This window comes from Dendrobates tinctorius, unplaced genomic scaffold (genome assembly GCF_039654945.1).
Source record: "Dendrobates tinctorius isolate UK_male_01 unplaced genomic scaffold, ASM3965494v1 ptg000059l, whole genome shotgun sequence".
In the NCBI taxonomy this organism is placed as follows: domain Eukaryota; kingdom Metazoa; phylum Chordata; class Amphibia; order Anura; family Dendrobatidae; genus Dendrobates; species Dendrobates tinctorius.
Genome location: NW_027361727.1, coordinates 6,423,639 through 6,445,913, shown reverse-complemented (window position 1 = coordinate 6,445,913; position 22,275 = coordinate 6,423,639). Strand labels below are relative to the sequence as shown.

The window sequence follows — 22,275 nt, the reverse complement described above, 5'->3', positions numbered from 1 at the left end:
CTATAATACTGCTCCTATGTACAAGAATATAACTACTATAATACTGCTCCCTATGTACAAGAATATAACTACTATAATACTGCTCCTATGTACAAGACTAGAACTATAATACTGCCCCCTATGTACAAGAATAGAACTACTATAATACTGCCCCCTATGTACAAGAATAAAACTACTATAATACTGCCCCTATGTACAAGAATATAACTACTATAATACTGCCCCCTATGTACAAGAATATAACTACTATAATACTGCTCCTATGTACAAGAATATATCTACTATAATACTGCCCCTATGTACAAGAATATAACTACTATAATACTGCACCTATGTACAAGAATATATCTACTATAATACTGCCTGTTATGAATGAGTGACCGTAGGAGGCAAAAACAGAAATACTAGCTAAGTCCAGAAAGCCAGAGAAGTTGGCTGCTATTGGATTGCAGACCCCTGAACCTAACAACAACAACTAGCAGTAGCCGTGGGGGGTTCCTACGGTGCCGTAGACCCCTCAATCACAGCCGGAGAACTACATAGCCTAAAGACAGAAAGGGAAATCAAAACTGCCCCAGAGCAGACCCCAAAGCAATAGGCAGCCCCCAACATATAATGACGGTGAAGCAAGATGAAAAAACACTCACACAGATAGAAAGATAGGCTGAGCAAATGATGGGGCCCAAGCTAACTAAATAGGACAGGATAGAAAAGCTGCTGTCTGCAATCCGCCAAAACCCTCTCAAAACAAGAGCCAACAGACTGATGGGGAAAAAAGCCCTGAAGACGCTAGACTTCAAAAAGACTATATTAGTACTCAGGTATTTTCTGAAGACAGAGCAAAAAGGAATTCATCTCACTCAGCAAGGAAAGGAAGAAATCCAGAAAATCAAGGCAAAACAAAACCAAAATACAAATGCAAAAAGCCGAGCAGAAAACTTAGCTTTTGAGGAGCAGGAATCAGACTGGTCTCCAAGAATCCCTCAGAGAAATCACCCGCAAGGCAGAAAGGCGTCGGCTGCCTTATATCCAGTCAGCAATTCCAGTCACCCAGTCATCATCATTCTGCTCAGGTGCTTTGTAATCAGCCTCACTACCTTCCTTCACCAGAAGAGGGAGTTCATCAGACCTCAATGGTGAAGGGGAAAATGAACTCACAACAACTGCCCCTATGTACAAGAATATAACTACTATAATACTGCTCCTATGTACAAGAATATAACTACTATAATACTGCCCCTATGTACAATAATATAACTACTATAATACTGCTCCTATGTACAAGAATATAACTAATATAATACTGCCCCTATGTACAAGAATATAACTACTAAAATACTGCCCCTATGTACAAGAATATAACTACTATAATACTGCTCCTATGTACAAGAATATAACTAGTATAGTACTGCTTCCTATGTACAAGAGTATAACTACTATTATACTGCCCCTATGTACAAGAATATAACTACTATAATACTGCCCCTATGTACAAGAATATAACTACTATAATACTGCCCCTATGTACAGGAATATATCTACTATAATACCGCCCCCTATGTACAAGAATATAACTACTATAATACTGTTCCTATGTACAAGAATATAACTACTGTAATACTGCTCCTATGTACAAGAATATAACTACTATAATACTGCCCCCTATGTACAAGAATATAACTACTATAATACTGCCCCTATGTACAAGAATATAACTACTATAATACTGCCCCTATATACAAGAATATAACTACTATAATACTGCCCCTATGTACAAGAATATAACTACTATAATACTGCCCCTATGTACAAGAATATAACTACTATAATACTGCTCCTATGTACAAGAATATAAGTACTATAATACTGCTCCTATGTACAAGAATATAACTACTATAATACTGCCCCTATATACAAGAATATAACTACTATAATACTGCCCCTATGTACAAGAATATAACTACTATAATACTGCTCCTATGTACAAGAATATAACTACTATAATACTGCCCCCTGTGTACAAGAATATAACTACTATAATACTGCTCCTATGTACAAGAATATAACTACTATAATACTGCTCCTATGTACAGAATATAACTACTATAATACTGCCCCTATGTACAAGAATATAACTACTATAATACTGCCCCTATGTACAAGAATATAACTACTATAATACTGCCCCTATGTACAAGAATATAACTACTATAATACTGCCCCTATGTACAAGAATATAACTACTATAATACTGCTCCTATGTACAGAATATAACTACTATAATACTGCTCCTATGTACAAGAATATAACTACTATAATACTGCCCCTATATACAAGAATATAACTACTATAATACTGCCCCTATGTACAAGAATATAACTACTATAATACTGCCCCTATGTACAAGAATATAGCTACTATAATACTGCTCCTATGTACAGAATATAACTACTATAATACTGCTCCTATGTACAGGAATATAACTGCTATAATATAATTGCAGTTTCTCTCTAAATCTTGAATAGATTCTTTACTGATTTTACTTTTTAATTTGGAGACATCTGAAATGTTCTTACACTGCTCCGGTTATTGGGATTTCCTCCAGATATTAGTCTGTGGAATCTATGGTATGTGGACCGGGGCTGGTAAAAGCCCGTGCATCTCATTTTGTGTTCATTCCTTTGGTGGAGGACTTCATTTCTGGGGTGACTGAACAGGTAAAAGGTTCAGTAGACGCCAATAAGTCGGGTTTCATGTTTTTTGTTTTGCAGACAGTGAATTTGTCAAGTGAAAATATCAATTCTGGCAGCGAGTGCAGCGACACAAAGGAGGTCATTAATCAGAATAAAGTCAAGTCCATGGCTACTCAGTTGCTGGCCAAGTTCGAAGAGAACGCACCGAATACATCATTACGGAGACAGGTAAACCGGCGCCTGTGTAATAAGCCTGTCCTGTTTATCGTTCTCTGGCGTGTTAAGACTTCACCATCTAAGGAGAAATGTCATATAAAGAGAGATTTTCCGGTATTACAGGACCCTCATATATTTCATCCTCGAGCACTTATAGTGGAATCTTCTGCTTCTTTCTAATAGACTTGGGGAGAGATTTATTAAACTTTATGCAACGATTTTTGGCAGAAAAAAAATGCAAGTTTTTAGCCTGATTTGCAAAAAAACTTTTTTGTTCTTTCCAGATTTCCACCACTCTTATCAGACTTCTGTTTAAAGAAAGCAACGTTTATCACCTATCCACAGGACAGATGATAAATGTACGATCCCTGAGGGACCAGCAGCTGAGACCCCCATTGATCACAAGGAGGAGAGACTTAATTTTCCTTTGTTTTATAGCAGTCGTTTTCATGTGCGACCACGGTGAATGGAATGGTGGTCTCATATGCTCACTTCGGTATTAATCAGGGGAGTTTAAGACCCCCCATTCTCATTATTGTTGGGGGTCTCAGTAGACTAACCATCAGCTTTTATATAACTATCACCAGTTCTGAGGCCTGCCCGGTTTCCATCGTGCTTTCTGCCTTTATGGTAACGTTGCTCGGGGCTGTGCATCCTCCCCTCCCAGACTCGTTCATGTACCAGTTACGTCAGTACGAGGAAGAAGTCGTCTCTTGTAGCACATGTGTCACATATCTCTACATGGGACTTTCCCAAAATCAATTTATGCATCTCTGATTCCTGGAGAGCGATCGCACAAGGGCACAACATTTCTATACATAGCAAAGGCTACGGCTCCATTCACATGTCCGATTTTTGTGAACGTGTTCTATCCATTTTTATTTTCTAGAAAAACGATTATAGTCTATAGACCCCCCAAAAATGGAGGTTTGTCCAAGCCTGGTCCAACTTGCAGACATAACGGTCCATTTTTAACGTGTGCATGTGAATTTGGCATGAGACTGTCATTCGATGATTTGGGGCCACAGCGGACGGTTCGTCATTGATCAGATTTCTGTGTCGCACCGCATTGAGACCACGTTCACACGTTCAGTATTTGGTCAGTATTTTACATCCCTATTTATAAGCCAAAACCAGGAGCAGAACTATCAGAGAAAGGTATAATAGAAACCCGTCACCACTGCTGGATTTATCACCCACTCCTGGTTTTGGCTTAGAAATACTGATGGAAAATACTGACCAAATACTGACTGTATGAACGTGGCCTGACAGTGTGTAATCACCTAAGACAGAAGTGACACTGCACCACCACTGCACCACCGCCTCTGCACTGTGGTGGCATTTTTACAATTTTATTGTAGTTTTGTGGGGAGCAACCACATTATTGTAGGAGATTTTCCTAAAACTGCTTCTGCAACATGATAGACTATGTAAAAACCGCAGTGTTGCTTCTCTGTTGCAGCTTTGTGGGTGACTGAAGAACAAATTTGATTTTCCAAATTGCTAAACTTTTTATATAGTTCGATAGTGTTTTCTTAAAGGGAACCTTTTACCACTTTTTTACATGTGTAAGTAGTGTTATGTAGTGTAGGCGCTTGTCTCCCAATAAAAATGATATCTTTCCCGTAGAGAGCCGATGTGCCAGTCATGAGAAATCTAGTGTAGAAGCCGTATGCAAATCAGGCTGGAAGTGCACGGGGGCGTGTCAATCTGCGTGAACTGCTCAGACAGACATGCCCCCAGTGCACTTCCATCCTGATTTGCCTATGGCTTTTACACTAGATTTCTCTTGACTGGCACATCGGATCTCTGCAATAAAGGTATCACTTTTATCGGGAGATGACCGCCTAAACAGCTGAATCACTATTTTTATATGTAAAAATGTGCTGACAGGCTCACTTTCATTTTTTCCTCCTTGTCATCTACAAATGATGTTTCTAATCTCTATGTGTCTTCCGATCCCTGATTGTCTCCCCCCCTTGCTCTTCTGACATCTCTGCTAATCTATTCCCATCTTTTCTGCTGTCTTTATTATTCATCCAATTCTGGCAAAAAAAAGACCTTAACCCTTCCTGATACCTCTACACCAGAGCTTCCGCCCTGCGATCCTCCTCCTGTTAACCCCCGCTTTGCTAAACCTCAGGACCCACCCCCTTGCCTTACACAGACTGACCCCAAAAAGCAGGTATGATGTTGTGTTTGATTTTAAGTGGGTTGAGTTTTTGACTGTAAACAAGGGCATCTAGAACTTGGAGAACTACAACTCTCAGCATGCCTGCAAGTTACCTGCAACTGTGGAAAAAGAAAACATAAGTGCCCTACTTTGATCACAGTTGAAAACATTGTGGCTTATACTTCTGTCACAACCAGAGCTGCATTCACAGTTCTGCCAATTGCTGATAGAAATTGATGACAATGTATCAAAAGTTTACTGTCAGAATGGAATAACTCTAAGTGTGTAAATATAGTGTGAGAATTTAGCTTTGCTTGTGATTGGAGTATAATACATTACTATTTATCAATTTGCTCGTTATTTCTTGCATATTTATACTGATAGTTAAAAGTAAAGTGTCCCTTATACATTCTATACATGTTGCAAGTTATCGCTTACCCCTAGCGATCACGAGAACTGGGATCAGGAACCCCAAAAATAGGAAGCGCAGAGCCCATATGGAATGTTTAAGAGGTCCACAATCAATTCATTGTCTATGGGCCTGCTGGAGAAAGCCAAGGACGGCGCCTGTCTATCTCTAGCAGTCCCATTGATTTCTGAAAATGTTTTAGTTCCTCGCTGTTTTCAAGGCCCTTGCTTGCGGTCACTGATTGGAAGCCTTTTTGTTGGTATCTAGAAGGTGAAATCGCCTCCTGACTATGATTCTTACACAACTTTGTGTTTGTTACAATGTATCGGTCTAGTGCTCTTTGTAAGATCCATTGTATCAAGCATGCAAATGTAACCAATGGATTGCTCCATGTGCTGTCATAAAGCAAAGCTCGAAAACAGCAAAGAAGTAAAATACAGGGTAAAATAAATGATTAGGCTTTATATATATAGAACTACTCCCTCAAATAAAACAGTTTAAACAAATATGTTTCTTTTCGTAACCTTGAAATAACATGTTCTATCCTCCAGCAAATGCTTAGCACCAGGGCACCATTGGCCTACTTTGACCAGGTGATTTTGGAAGGTGTCGGGATCAGATTTGCTGCATTCAGAATTTGGATGATTGCCATAGTTTTCCCTGAGTTCAGGTTGTAACACTGTATGACTACAGCTGGCCATACACATAAGATAGCTGCCCCATGTTCATTCCCGACTGCCACATAAATATGATCACTCAGTTGGCCATTCATGTGTTTTCAATAGGGAGACAGGAGAAAAACACCGACAGGCTCCTCTGGCAGCGACTTATCTCTCCTGAAAATAAAGGATCAGGTGTTGACATTTCCATCTGCTCAATTCTTCTCTATCCTGTTAGGGAAGAGTCGGAAAATCCCACACTTATTAGATTTTTGACTGGTCCCGCTAAAATTGGGGGATTTCACACACTGTGTAAGGAGGCCATAAGGGACTTACTCTTGGCTCAGTAGACATAAATTTGGAAATTGGAAAATTTATATCCATAGAAATATCTTCATAAAGATAATTCTGTAAATATTTGATCTGTTGGCTAAGCCAGTGCTATAGTGCAACTCTGCTGCAGAGCACCAGTACAATGAAGGCATTATTTGAAGCCAAGTGTGATGCATGAGATCTGATGTAGACCGAGGAACCCTTCTTTTCATTTGCAGTTTTTCCCAGTTTCAGACTGTAGCGAGATCCCAGCAGCTGGTCAGAAACCTGATTCAGCCGACCTTGCCCGCCACAGCTGTTGTAACCCGAGAGACTGCCAAGCCTTCCTCAGCATCTGTAGCCAGAGAGACTGCAAGGTCTTCTTCCTCCATGACTGTTCTCAATGAGACAGCCTTGTCTTTTTCTGGTACAGGAAAAAAAGAGACTGACATGCTTTCCTCATCTATTGTAACCAGAGAGAGAGCTATGCCTTCCTCAGCTACTGTAACCACAGAGAGAGCTATGCCTTCCTCAGCTACTGTAACCAGAGAGAGAGCTATGCCTTCCTCAGCTACTGTAACCAGAGAGAGAGCTATGCTTTTCTCAGCTACTGTAACCAGAGAGAGAGCTATGTCTTCCTCAGCTACTGTAACCAGAGAGAGAGCTATGCCTTCCTCAGCTACTGTAACCAGCGAGAGAGCTATGCCTTCCTCAGCTACTGTAACCAGAGAGACACTATTTAGAGAAGAGACAGAGGACCCTTCCAGTCCTGCAGAAAGTGAAGACTTTCTCACCTCTTCCTGTCCTTCCGTTCTTGTTCTGTCTGGAATTTTAGAGCGTCTGCAACTCATTGAAGAAAGGGCTCAGCAGGTGACCGGCCTACGACAGTTATACAGCATGAGTCTTCATATGGCATGCAATAATAATTTTATATATTTTCTATAGTTCTTAATACCTATTTCATCGTCCAAGAGCATACATACAGTATATGGAGGCAGCCCCCAGGGGAAGGGGATCAAGCTCCCTCTTTACTCATGGGTGATGCACAGGCTAAGGAAGGAGGAGGAAACCTGCCTGAGGATCACACCACCAGCCTGAGTAATGATGGAATAAATCTGGAACGAGGGTCTAATTTTTTTATTTCTGGGTGGTGCCTCTTCTCTATGAACGCTCTTGATCCCCTGTATTCTCCACACCTAAAAAATCTCCAAATTTTAAACGTAATCTTCCACTGAAAACATTTGCACAGATTCACTCTTGTTGATGCACCCACATAATATGATAAATCTATGGGAGTGGGTTGCCAGGATGGATGCAGCATGCCATAATACAGGACCGCTGGATGTTTCTTGTGGTTATTAGTGCAGCAAAGTACTATGGTGGTGGTGTGGCAGTCTGATAAATTACTCAAAAAGATTGTTGCAGAAACTATTCTGCCTGCAGCAGTTACTTCATACCAGTCCTTTGTTTACGTTGCACTATTAATCAGATTTTTGGAAAATGTAAAGTGTAATTTGCTTTGTCCTCGCTCTGCATGTGACACCCCGGAGGTCCGTCTGCACTCCCGCATTGCACAACTCCGCACCCTACAGCTGCAACCAATCACATAATATTGTTGCCTGGACCGCTGTCGCCTGATTGGTTGCTTAGATTTTCGTGCACTTCCTCGTCACATCTTATCTTTCCTGTATTTCTTTCTCGCTATTTTCACATTTTCTCTCTTTCTCTTCCTCTTCATTTTGCAGAAAAGGGCTCAGGCGTTAGCAGTAAGAGATTTTCATAAAAAGAATATTAGAGAAAAAGCCGTGCACTTGGCCTCAATGTTTGGATGTTCGGATATCCCTCAGGTGAATATTCCAGGAGTGGCATTCATATTATTATTATCGTACTCACGCCTAGGTCTGACACTGACCCGGCTGTCCGGTGTCTAACTGATCCTAACCGAGATCTTGCTGCACGTAACAAAAGAAATGAGCTCTTCTAACCGCTAGAAGTGACGTCATTTTGTCTGATCGTCACATTAGTCTGTTCCTAAACAAAGTGTATAAATAGGTGTAAAATGAATCAAGGTGTAATGGATCCGCATTGAGCCCCCTGACTTCTGCATGACTCACCTGTATATTTGCCCCATACATGGAGGCAGCCGCAGGGCAAAGGGGACCAAGCTCCCTCACTACTCATGGGTGGTGCACAAGCCAAGAAAGGAGGAAGAAACTACATCTGAAGTAGCTGTAGAAGTGGAGCTAGGAGCCCTCTCTGGCCATGGGCTCTAGGGCACTGTCCATGTGATTAGATCATTGCTCAAGGTCCCGGCTTATAGGGAAATTCATAGGACACTAATTTACCTAAATCCTTGTTTCATTAGATTTATCTATCTATCTATCTATCTATCTATCTATCTATCTATCTATCTAACTATCCCATATCTATCTATCTATCTATCTATTATCTATCAATCATCTATCTATCTATCTATTATCTATCCTTCTATTACCTATCTATCTATCTATCTATCGATCTATCTATTATCAATCTATCTATCCTATTATCTATCTTTATCTACCTGTTATCTATCTATTATCTATCTATCCTTCTATTACCTATCATCTATTATCTATCTATATCTATCTATCTTCTATTATCTATCTATCTATCTCTATCTATCTCTATCTATATCTATCTATCTATCTATCTATCTATCCTTCTATTATCTATCCTTCTATCTGTCTATCATCTATCGTGAGTTAAACTATTATTCCCAAACTATGAAGTCACCCCCTACCTTTAGGATAACTTCCTGATTTCTTGGAATCCTACCGCTGGGACCCCGCACAATCCCAAGGTCAGGGCCCGATTCATCTTTGTATTTTCGCTAGTTTTTGGCATCAATGACTCTCACTTACATTTTGATTTGCAAAAAATTGATGCTAGGATTTGCACCATTTTTAAAGTCGTCTTTTGATATTTAGTTTATTTTCTGATCTTTACGTCAATGCAGCTTTTCCAGATGCTTTAGACTAATTAATCAAACGCTACGTAAATCAGTACGTCGTCCTCTGATTATAGTCTCCAGCACAGATTGAATCTCTGGGGCTGTAACTTGACTGATCAGAAGGTTTGTAATGTAAACGGTCACGTCCGTCTATTGGGTGTGTGCTATATGTGGTGTATCCAGTATACATGGGTGCTGAGTTACTTTGTACAGTACAGTAACATGCATGGAGGTCTTCAGCTTGTGTCTGTTCACACATCACCTAATTTAGTTTTCAGTAACCCTATAAGATTTGCTTTCTGGATTTCCCTCACTACTTGTATTCCTATAAATGAAGCAGATGTGTTGCTCGAGAGCTGAGTAAGCTGGGTGACCGCTCCTTGGCTGCTATATTAGCCATATTATTGATGTGTTTGATGTCACGTAGTATTTGTACCATGGTTTTAATTCTATCATTTCACTTCCGCTCTGTACAGAATAAGCTTGTGCCCCTCAGTCCATCCCATCTTCCATCTAAACGTCCTTTATGTGAACCCCAAGTCTCTGACTCATCTGCTCCCTCGTCTCCATCCATCTCTGACTCCACGCTCTGCGCTTTGCCATCTGATAAGGTACCACAGTGTGTTGTACGGTGTCTGTTCATTACTGACCTTGTGTGCGATGATAGAGAAAAATCTCATTTATCATAAACAATTACAATAATGAGATTGACTACCTGTAACGCTGGGTGAGGGAGAAGCAAGGTGCACAACAATGGGGAGAAGGGGGAAGCCCAAACACTAGGGAAGGGTGGAGTGGAGACCTCTAGGGAGATTTAACAACACCCTTTCTGCCCTAAACATCCCTAAATAGGTTCTACACCTATCGCCGAGCAGGAACCTAATCCCTGCCTGACCCTAGCGATAAGGCCTGGCTAGGGAGGAGATGTGGTGAGCGCTAGTCATCCCCCTCTACAACTTAAAAAAGAGGGTGAACGAATGAGGGGAAAAACTTAGCTTGAGAAGACCACCAAGATATCATGCCAGCAATCCTCCAAAGAGACACTAGCTGACTGCTAGTACTTCCAACCAGACAGAGGAAAATTGAGCTTACACCCGCACCATGCTGCAGAAACTGAATGTATTTAAACCTTCAGCAAAGGTGTGTTAATTAGCAGCAGAAGGTGGAGGTAACTGCTTTGTCCTAGAGGGAGAAGGATATCACTCCAAAACAGAGTTCTAAAAATCAGGAAGGTGCTTTTAGAGCTAAACGCAAAGACCTTCTACAGCTGGATCCTGGATGACTGTCTTTCACACCTGACACCCCAGTGACACTACCAGGGGGAACTACTGAGGGACAAAGCTGGAGGAGACATTAGGTAATCTGGGGACAAAATAAGCAAAGCACTGGCAGATAATATCACAGTCTATGAGAGATCTCAGAGGAGTAGCAAATAAATGAGAGAGACTGCGCAGGGTCAAGAGTTGTACACAGTAACTGTACAAGCTGAACAGACTTGTCCATCAGGGAACTCCATTTGGCTGCCCTCTGCTTTGAACGTTTGGCCAATGCTGCCCCTAGCAGCCCACCCTGCCGGAACATGAACTCTCCTCCACACTTCACTGTCTGACACTGAACTCCCTCTAACCAGGAAGTACCCCCCCCTCCCTTCTTATCAGCACTAGTGCCCACTCACTGGGCTAGTCCTAACCTTAACCATTTCCTGTCTTACACACTAAAATAATTATCATACCATATTCTATGCTGTCCTAAGCTTATCCATATGCAATATTCACATTATGCATTAACACTTTACATCCTGTACATCACCATAATACATTATACCACATTACATTAGACATACGTTACTTCACACAGTGGTTGCACAAGAGGAATAGACTGCACATAGTCACTGTATTGAAAAAGAGACTGCACACAGTGGCTGCAGAGGAAGAAAAGACTGCACACAGTGGCTGCAGAGGAAGAAAAGACTGCACACAGTGGCTGCTTAGGAGGAAGAGACTACACACAATGAGGTAAAAGACTACAGGCAATGAGTGCACCGGAACAAAACGCCCCACACAGTGTCTGCACAAGTGGATAAGACGGCGCACAGTAACAAAACAACAGGAAGAGGCAGCGCCGATTTCACACAAGGCTCCGTTCACTTCATCATCCTTCTCTGATGATAAAGACATTTTCCAGACTGTAATTTAATCATCATATGATGAACATTTTTTCAACCTTCTAAAAAATATTGCGAAATTCACACAAAATTATTCCAGAAAGTTGCTGAATTTTTCATTATGAAGGGATGAAATCTTGTTGGTATAAGCCCCGATGAGCAGGTTTATTAACCTTTTAGCTAATTTTAAGGTGGAATTGAATATAATGTGTTCTTCTGTTGGTTTTGCATTACACAGATCAATCCCCCATCCCCCGGCTCATCCCGTGTTCCATCTAAATTTCCTTATCATGATTCTTCATTCTCTGACCCATCTCCATCATCTTCATCATATGCTTCTGATCTCTTTCCCCATCTTTCTCAGCCTAAAAAGGTATCGGTGCCTGGAGACCAATGTCTGTCTGTTACTGACGTGAAATACACTATAAGGATTCATATAGACATCAGTATTTTTTCGAAAAAACACTCATCTGAGATTGATCAGCGTTTGGTCAGTGTCAGTTTTTACCATCAGTTTCATTAGTAATTTTCTCATATGAAAAACAACAAATGAGAAATCTTCTCCGATCCATGGCAGGGTTAATCTCAGACAGCACATTAATGCCACCCGTCTGCTGTCCCTGATTTTAAAGGACTCATGGGTCATTTTGATCCGTTATTCAAATGAAAAAAGCACACATCTCCGTGAGTTTATTTTTGCAGACTCTTAAGCCACACGGAAAAAAACATGTATATATATATGAACAACTCCATAGATTATAAAGAGATTGTCTGAATGAGGCCTTACTTTACTGCATCTGTTATGTTAACTCTCATTCAAGAAATGTCCTTCGTTAAACTTGGTTACCTTCTTATTATTGTCAGATCTTACAACACAGAGTAAGCAATGGCGAGCCCAGCATAAAACAAAGGTTATATTTTCCTGATCCAGCACAGGTGATTCAAGATTGTGCAAGCATTACATAACCGTTTATGCTGCATTATAATCACGTTTAATCTAATATGTAGCACTAATTTATTGCTGTGTGTGGATGTGTGTTTTGTAGATTAACAGACAAATTGTATGCTTCCTTGTTATGCTCATAATAAGCAAATGTACAAGAATATATGCACTACAATACTGCCCCTATGTACAAGAATATAATATAACTACTATAATACTGCTCCTGTGTACAAGAATATATCTACTATAATACTGCCCCCTATGTACAAGAATATAATATAACTACTATAATACTGCCCCTATGTACAAGAATATAACTACTATAATACTGCTCCCTATGTACAAGAATATAGCTACTATAATACTGCCCCTATGTGCAAGAATATAACTACTATAATACTGCCCCTATGTCCAAGAATATAACTACTATAATACTGTCCCCTATGCACAAGAATATAACTACTATAATGCTGCCCCATATGTACAAGAATATATCTACTATAATACTGCCCCTATGTCTAAGAATATAACTACTATAATACTGTCCCCTATGTACAAGAATATAACTACTATAATACTGTCCCCTATGTACAAGAATATAACTACTATAATACTGCCCCTATGTCCAAGAATATAACTACTATAATACTGTCCCCTATGTACAAGACTATAACTACTATAATACTGCTCCTATGTACAAGAATATATCTACTATAATACTGCCCCTATGTCCAAGAATATAACTACTATAATACTGTCCCCTATGTACAAGAATATAACTACTATAATACTGCTCCTATGTACAAGAATATATCTACTATAATACTGCCCCTATGTACAAGACTATAACTACTATAATACTGCCCCCTATGTACAAGAATATAATATAACTACTATAATACTGCTCCCTATGTACAAGAATATAGCTACTATAATACTGCCCCTATGTGCAAGAATATAACTACTATAATACTGCCCCTATGTCCAAGAATATAACTACTATAATACTGCCCCTATGTACAAGAATATAACTACTAAAATACTGCTCCTATTTACAAGAATATATCTACTATAATACTGCCCCCTATGTACAAGAATATAATATAACTACTATAATACTGCCCCCTATGTACAAGAATATAACTACTATAATACTGCCCCTATGTGCAAGAATATAACTACTATAATACTGCCCCTATGTCCAAGAATATAATATAACTACTATAATACTGCCCCCTATGTACAAGAATATATCTACTATAATACTGCCCCCTATGTACAAGAATATAATATAACTACTATAATACTGCCCCCTATGTACAAGAATATAACTACTATAATACTGCCCCTATGTGCAAGAATATAACTACTATAATACTGCCCATATGTCCAAGAATATAACTACTATAATACTGCCCCCTATGTACAAGAATATAGCTACTATAATACTGCCCCTGTGTACAAGAATATAACTACTATAATACTGCCCCCTATGTACAAGAATATAGCTCCTATAATACTGACCCTATGTACAAGAATATAGCTACTATAATACTGCCCCTGTGTACAAGAATATAACTACTATAATACTGCCCCCTATGTACAAGAATATAGCTCCTATAATACTGACCCTATGTACAAGAATATAGCTACTATAATACTGCCCTGTTATGAATGGGTCACCGAGGAGGATAGCAGGCCAGGCTAAGCCGCAGAAAACCAGAGAGGTTGGTAACGAAGCAGATGCAGACCCCTGATCCTGTCCACAAAACTAGCATTAGCCGTGGAGCGTACCTACGATGATTCTAGACGCCTCGGCACAGCCGGAGAGCTAACTAAGCCTAAAGCAAGAAAGGTAAAATCTAAACTGCCCCGGAGCAGACCCCAAAGGAATAGATAGCCCCCAAACATATATTGTCGGTGAGACAAGATGAAAACACAAACGCAGGTAGGAAAATAGATTGAGCAAATGATGGGGCCTACACTGACTAGACAGGACAGGAAAGCAAAGACACTGTCTGCAATCAAGCAAAAAACCATGCAAAAAGTCCAACACGTCTGATGCACAAAAACACTGAAGTCGCACGACTTTGCCCCCACTATATCAGCAATCTGGTATATTCTGAAAGCAAAGCAAAAAGAGACCAATATAAAAGGGGACTAAACAAACTGGCACATGCAGTAACATATGGGCGGTGATTCGGCACAGCCCCAGCCGGAGCTAGCTGACCCGCTCAAAGCAGAGATAAACAAAACCAGATCAAATGCAAACAGAATAGCAAATGAACCACTTAGCTGAACATGAGAGGGAAAGAGCAGGAGACATCAGACCTCAGGAGGCACAGGAAAAAAATCACCAGCAGGGATAGAGGGAGTCATCTGTCTTAAATCCCAATCAGAAACCCCAGATCTCCAATCGTCTTCCTCATTATCAGGTGGCAAGCCTCTGTCAATCAGATCAGCTCCACTACCTCCAGTAACCACCAGAGGGAGCCCAGAAAGAGAACTCTCAATCTGACCAGCTCCACTAACTTCAGTAATCACCAGAGGAAAGCCAGAGAGAGAATTCACAACACTGCCCCCTATGTACAAGAATATAACTACTATAATATTGTCCTCTATGTACAAGAATATAACTACTACAATACTGCCCCTATGTAAAAGAATATAACTACTATAATACTGCCCCTATGTACAGTACAAGAATATAACTACTATAATACTGCCCTCTATGTACAAGAATATAACTACAATAATATTGCTCCTATGTACAAGAATATAACTACTATAATACTGTCCCCTATGTACAAGAATATACCTACTATAATACTGCCCTCTATGTACAAGAATATAACTACTATAATATTGTCCTCTATGTACAAGAATATACTATAATACTGCCCTCTATGTATAAGAATATAACTACTATAATACTGCCCCTATGTACAAGAATATAACTACTATAATACTGCCTGTATGTACAAGAATATAGCTACTATAATACTGCCCTCTATGCACAAGAATATAACTATTATAATACTGCCCCTATGTACAAGAATATAACTACTATAATACTGCCCCTATATGGAAGAATATAACTACTATAATACTGCCCTCTATGTACAAGAATATAACTACTATACTGCTCCTAAGTATAAGAATATAACTACTATAATACTGCCCCTATGTACAAGAATATAACTGTCACGGCCACGTGTGTCTGGACGCAGCGGTTACCGCAAGGCGAACCCATAACACACGTGACCCAGGATACAGCGCCTCCAGTGGCGAATTTAAATAATAATACGTGCAGATGGATACACCGCCTCCACCTGGCGAATTTAGGTATTACACGTTAAAATAAGTTCTGGAAACCCCGCCTCCTGTCTGGCGGATATAAATAATAAGGGGGACCTGGGAAACATTAACAATGGTGGGCCCTGCAATAGGGAATGGGGACATGGAGACCTCCTGCACTCCCCTGAGCCAGTGTCCCTGCACGCCTCACATTCCCTATACAGGCTCCGCACCTGTCGCCGCACGCGAACCTTAAACCCTTGCTCGCCCTGACCCTAAACCCTCACTAGGGAATTGGGCGGTGCGGAGACTAATCCCACCACTGCACTAATAACACACATGAGGGAAAGAATACAGTAGGACACCACTTAGCTTTATGCTCTGTGCTTATGCTCCTGCAACAGAGCCCTCCACCTGCGTACGTTTTCTCCACCACCCGGATCCATCACCATAACAGGATCCTTCACCATAGTGCAGCCTTGGAGCAGAGTCCACCACCAGTTGCTGCTGCTTAGTAACAGAGTCCCAAAGATGAGTTCAGCTTCTGCCACGAAGGCAAGCATGCTTGAGTCCAGCTCAGCAGCCAAGTCCCACATGGTGAGTGCCACTCTCCCCAGGCTATCACAAACTCAGAATCAATGAATGAATATCACCAGCCGTGATTACACACCCTGAGACTCATTTATAGAGCCCCACACCTGATTAATAATTATGTGCGCATTAAACCTAAAGTGCGATACCACTAACCACCACCGGTGACAGTCAAGTCACTTTGGCAACTTGCCAAAAGGAAAAAAAGTTCACTCTGTGCTTTTAAAACTGTCAGATCAAATTCAGATCATGACAATAACTGCTATAATACTGCCCCCTATGTGCAAGAATATAACTACTATAATACTGCCCCTATGTACAAGAATATAACTACTATAATACTGCTCCTATGTACAAGAATATAACTACTATAATACTGCTCTCTATGTACAAGAATATACTATAATACTGCCCTCTATGTACAAGAATATAGCTACTATAATACTGCCCCTATGTACAAGAATATAACTACTATAATACTGCTCCCTATGTACAAGAATATAACTACTATAATACTGCCCCCTATGTACAAGAATATAACTACTATAATACTGCCCTCTATGTACAAGAATATGACTACTATAATACTGCCCCATGTACAAGAATATAACTAATATAATACTGCCCCTAAGTATGCGAATATGACTACTATAATACTGCTCCTATGTACAAGAATATAACTACTATAATACTACCCCCTATGTACAAGAATATAACTACTATAATACTGCCCCCTATGTACAAAGAATATAACTACTATAATACTGCCCTCTATGTACAAGAATATAACTACTATAATACTGCCCCTATGTACAAGAATATAACTACTGTAATACTGCCCCTATGTACAAGAATATAACTACTATACTACTGCCCTCTATGTACAATAATATAGCTACTATAATACTGCCTTTATGTACAAGAATATAGCTACTATAATACTGCCCCCTATGTACAAGAATATAACTACTATAATATTGCCCTCTATGTTCAAGAATATAACTACTATAATACTGCCCCTTTGTGCAAGAATATAACTACTGTCAAACTTCTCCCTATGTACAAGAATATAACTACTATAATACTGCCCCTATGTACAAGAATATAACTACTATTATACTGCCCCTATGTACAAGAATATAACTACTATAATACTGCTCTCTATGTACAAGAATATAACTACTATAATACTGCCCCTATGTACAAGAATATAACTACTATAATACTGCTCCTATGTACAAGAGTAAAACTACTATAATACTGCCCTCTATGTACAAGAATATAACTACTATAATACTGCCCTCTATGTACAAGAATATAACTACTATAATACTGCCCCCTATGTACAAGAATATAACTACTATAATACTGCCCCCTATGTACAAGAATATAACTACTATAATACTGCTCCTATGTACAAGAATATACTATAATACTGCCCCTATGTACAAGAATATATCTACTATAATACTGCCCCATATGTACAAGAATATAACTACTATAATACTGCCCCCTATGTACAAGAATATAACTACTATAATACTGCCCCCTATGTACAAGAATATAACTACCATAATATTGTCCGCTATGTACAAGAATATAACTACTATAATACTGCCCCTATGTGCAAGAATATAACTACTATAATTCTGCTCCTATGTACAAGAATATAACTACTATAATACTGCCCCTATGTACAAGAATATGACTACTATAATACTGCTCCTATGTACAAGAATAAAACTACTATAATACTGCCCCCTATGTGCAAGAATATAACTACTATAATACTGCCCCCTATGTGCAAGAATATAACTACTATAATACTGCCCCCTATGTACAAGAATATAACTACTATAAGGCTATGTGCACACGTAAATTTTCATCCTGCGGATTTTTCCGCGCAGATTTTAAGAAATTCGCAGGTCAAATGGCCTGCATTTTTCCTGCGGATTTCTTCCTTTTTTATTGCGGTTTTCCAGCGGTTTTTGTGCGGTTTTCCCCCTGCAGATTTGGAGAATGGAGGAGGTGGAAAACCGCACAAAAGAAGTGACATGCTGCTTTTTTTGGACCACACAAAAACCACGCGGAAAAAAACGCAGCGTGTGCACTGCGGGTTTTTTTTTCATTGATTTACATTGTACTGTAAATCACAGTGCGGATCTGCAGCGTTTCTGCGCAGTAAAATCCGCTGAGGATCCGCAGGAAATCTGCATTGTGTGCACATAGCCTAATACTACCCCTATGTACAAGAATATAACTACTATAATACTGCTCCTATGTACAAGAATATAACTACTGTAATACTGCCCCCTATGTACAAGAATATAACTACTATAATACTGCTCCTATGTACTAGAATATAACTACTATAATATTGCTCCTATGTACAAGAATATACCTACTATAATACTGCCCCCTATGTACAAGAATATAACTACTATAATACTGCTCCTATGTACAAAAATATAACTACTATAATACTGCCCTCTGTGTACAAGAATATAACTACTATAATACTGCCCCTATGTACAAGAATATAACTACTATAATACTGCTCCTATGTACAAGAATATAACTACTATAATACTGCTATATACAAGAATATAACTACTATAATACTGCCCCCTATGTACAAGAATATAACTACTATAATACTGCCCCTATGTACAAGAATATAACTACTATAATACTGCCCCTATGTACAAGAATATAACTACTATAATACTGCTCCTATGTACAAGAATATAACTACTATAATACTGCTCCTATGTACAAGAATATAACTACTATAATACTGCCCCTATGTACAGGAATATAACTACTATAATACTGCCCCTATGTACAAGAATATAACTACTATAATACGGCTCCTATGTACAAGAATATAGCTACTATAATACTTCTCCTATATACAAGAATATAACTACTATAATACTGCCCCTATGTACAAGAATATAACTACTATAATACTGCCCCTATGTACAGGAATATAACTACTATAATACTGCGCCTATATACAAGAATATAACTACTATAATACTGCCCCTATGTACAAGACTATAACTGCTATAATACTGCACCCTATGTACAAGAATATAATTACTATAATACTGCCCCTATGTACAGGAATATAACTACTATAATACTGCTCCTATGTACAAGAATATAACTACTATAATATTGCCCCCTATGTACAAGAATATAACTACTATAATATTGCCCCCTATGTACAAGAATATAACTACTATAATACTGCCTCCTATGTACAAGAATATAACTACTATAATACTGCCCTCTATATACAAGAATATAACTACTATAATACTGCCCCTATATACAAGAATATAACTACTATAATATTGCCCCCTATGTACAAGAATATAACTACTATAATATTGCCCCCTATGTCCAAGAATATAACTGCTATAATACTGCCCCCTATGTCCAAGAATATAACTACTATAATACTGATCCTATGTTCAAGAATATAACTACTATAATACTGCCCCTATGTACAATAATATATCTACTGTCAAACGTCTCCCTATGTACAAGTATATAACTATTATTATTATAAATTATTATTAGCACTGTGCCTGTTTACAAGACTATAACTACTTTAATACTGACCTATGTACAAGATATCACTACTTTTAGAATATGGAGTTAAATGAAAAGTAATGCTATACAGCTGCACATGTACTTATTCTATCGATAGTGTAATATTAATTTTTTCCTGTATAGATATTTCATCCTCTCATTTTCTAAACTATATTTTGGCCATTTTATCTGTTCACATTGCATCGTTTCTCCTCATTGTAATGACACATGCTATGTCTGCATTCACAATCCATTCTACCGTTTACATAGTTGCATCTTACTGTGTCACCAGGAAGCTTTGTCTTCCTGCTATAGACGGATCAGCATCCTGTATTAAAGCAGACATTAAAATCAGCAGGGAGAGCACATTGTGTTACTGCGTGACCCTACAACTCTGCCGCTGCTGATTAGCCACCACCTTTCCATTTCATTATGTAAAGTTTATATTGGGGCATCAGGATATGTCCATCCCTCATAAGAATAAGAATGACCTTAACTGTCTGGTAATAGGACTAAACATTAGGTTTCAGAGGTGCGCTTTTGAAGTCTCTTCTTCCCACCATTGAACCCCTGGCTTTCTGCCTGATCATTAAGCTGTAATGTCTGTTAGATTTGGCTTTATTTTTACTGGCTGATACAACAATCAGTTTGAGAGTCGGACTATTTAACTCAACACAAAAGAAGTAATCCAACATGTGGGAAAGTGACTATGTGACATGCAGAGAAGCCTTTTTTTTAACCCTTAGAAACTTTGGCATGCCCTGTTATGTATTGGTAATGAATAGGACCTCTGTTTCCAGTGGTAGTCTCTGCTCAGGGGTCAGATGAAATTGTATAGGATCCACTAAAGCTCATTTAACATCATCATAAAATGACTGTTTATGTTTTGGATAGCATTTATGGTCACATCCAAATAATATGGACAAAATCGTTACAATGCCTGGTGGTGAACCCCATAGCGGTCTCTATCAACAGAAATAATGGGCTTTTCCATTTGTGATAAACTTTTCTGAAATGCTTTATTAGAACATATTGTGCTAATGAGGGGATCACCCGATTTGGTATCCCCTTTATTACCTAGAGTAAATTCATAGTATAATCCAGAATGTCTCATGGCTCTGTAGGACTTTTAGCATTCATTAAAAGAAAGAAAATCCTTCATATTTCTTGCTGTTGGCCCAAAAAATAAGCATACCTACTGCTAGCAAAGATGCCCCCAGACAAAAATGTGGCTTGAAACTGTGGGGCACAATGCAAAATCTGTACTGGGGGCAACTTAAATTGCTTACCGTTACATGCTTTTGAAACAGAGGCCCTGGGCCATTACTCAAGCTTCAAGCCTTTTGAAGTGGATGAAAGTTATGCAAACCTTATGGCTATACCTATGGCCCGAGCTGGATAGGTCAATTAATCAATTTTGTTCAGGAATTGTTTATTCGAGCTGGATAGGTCAATTAATCAGTTTTGTTCAGGAATTGTTTATTTGAGTGAAGTTTCCTAGAGAGTTCAAAAGACATGTTAGGTGGTTGTATGGGAATCACTGTAAACAACCCCTTTTATAAAGTTTTAATTTTAGTTTTCATTGCAAAATATTGTTAAAACTATCCTTTTAATTTTCCCCCCTCTGGAAATGTATATAAACTAATCATTGGACGGTCGTTTTAACACAGCAGGTATGCAGGTTTTCCAAAGCTTTGATGTTATGCCCAACACCCGCAGTGTACAGGACGTGAGAAGAAACAAAAGGAACAAACCTATGATAAGAGCATATCGTGTCCGACCATCAGCCATAATAATATTGATTGTATACAGTGTTTTAATGCAGCTGCCTCATTACGGGGATACAGCTGTTCCCCAGGAGCTACAGCTTCCTCAGTTACATTGAACATCGCCCAGAAATTCCTGGGAAGCCTTTCAAGGAATTTCCATAGTTTACGAACGATGCAGAAATCTGAAATTTGTTCCCAGGGACAAATTCCCCAGGGGAAAGTGCTGCAATAGTTTGTATAACAGCTCAGCACTTGTCTGAAATAATACAGAGCTGCTGTACATCCCCAAGATGTTACATAACTGTAGTGATCAATGGCTAAAAACTTTTATAAGGTACTATACAGGGACACAGATTTTCAACATAAGTACACCAGTCTCATCAAGTCAAAGAGATCTATTTAATAATGTATCCAAGTTGAATTGTGAGTTCTGGTTATGTATACACTTTGAATA

At 39.0% G+C, this 22,275-nt stretch overlaps 1 protein-coding gene across 6 annotated transcripts in view; it reads left to right on the top strand.

Annotated features, from left to right (window-relative positions):
- MICAL2 (microtubule associated monooxygenase, calponin and LIM domain containing 2) overlaps positions 1–22,275 on the top strand; it is a 318,733-nt gene that overhangs the window by 194,660 nt on the left and 101,798 nt on the right. For 4 of the 6 annotated variants that reach the window (XM_073578364.1, XM_073578365.1, XM_073578369.1 and 1 more), the window contains 2 exons: positions 2,772–2,921; positions 8,208–8,309. In XM_073578364.1, coding sequence (XP_073434465.1) covers positions 2,772–2,921; positions 8,208–8,309 — 252 coding nt within the window. Of the gene's footprint in view, positions 1–2,771; positions 2,922–4,968; positions 5,183–8,207; positions 8,310–22,275 lie in introns of those variants that run through there. The other 2 variants (XM_073578370.1, XM_073578366.1) reach the window with 2 other exon arrangements.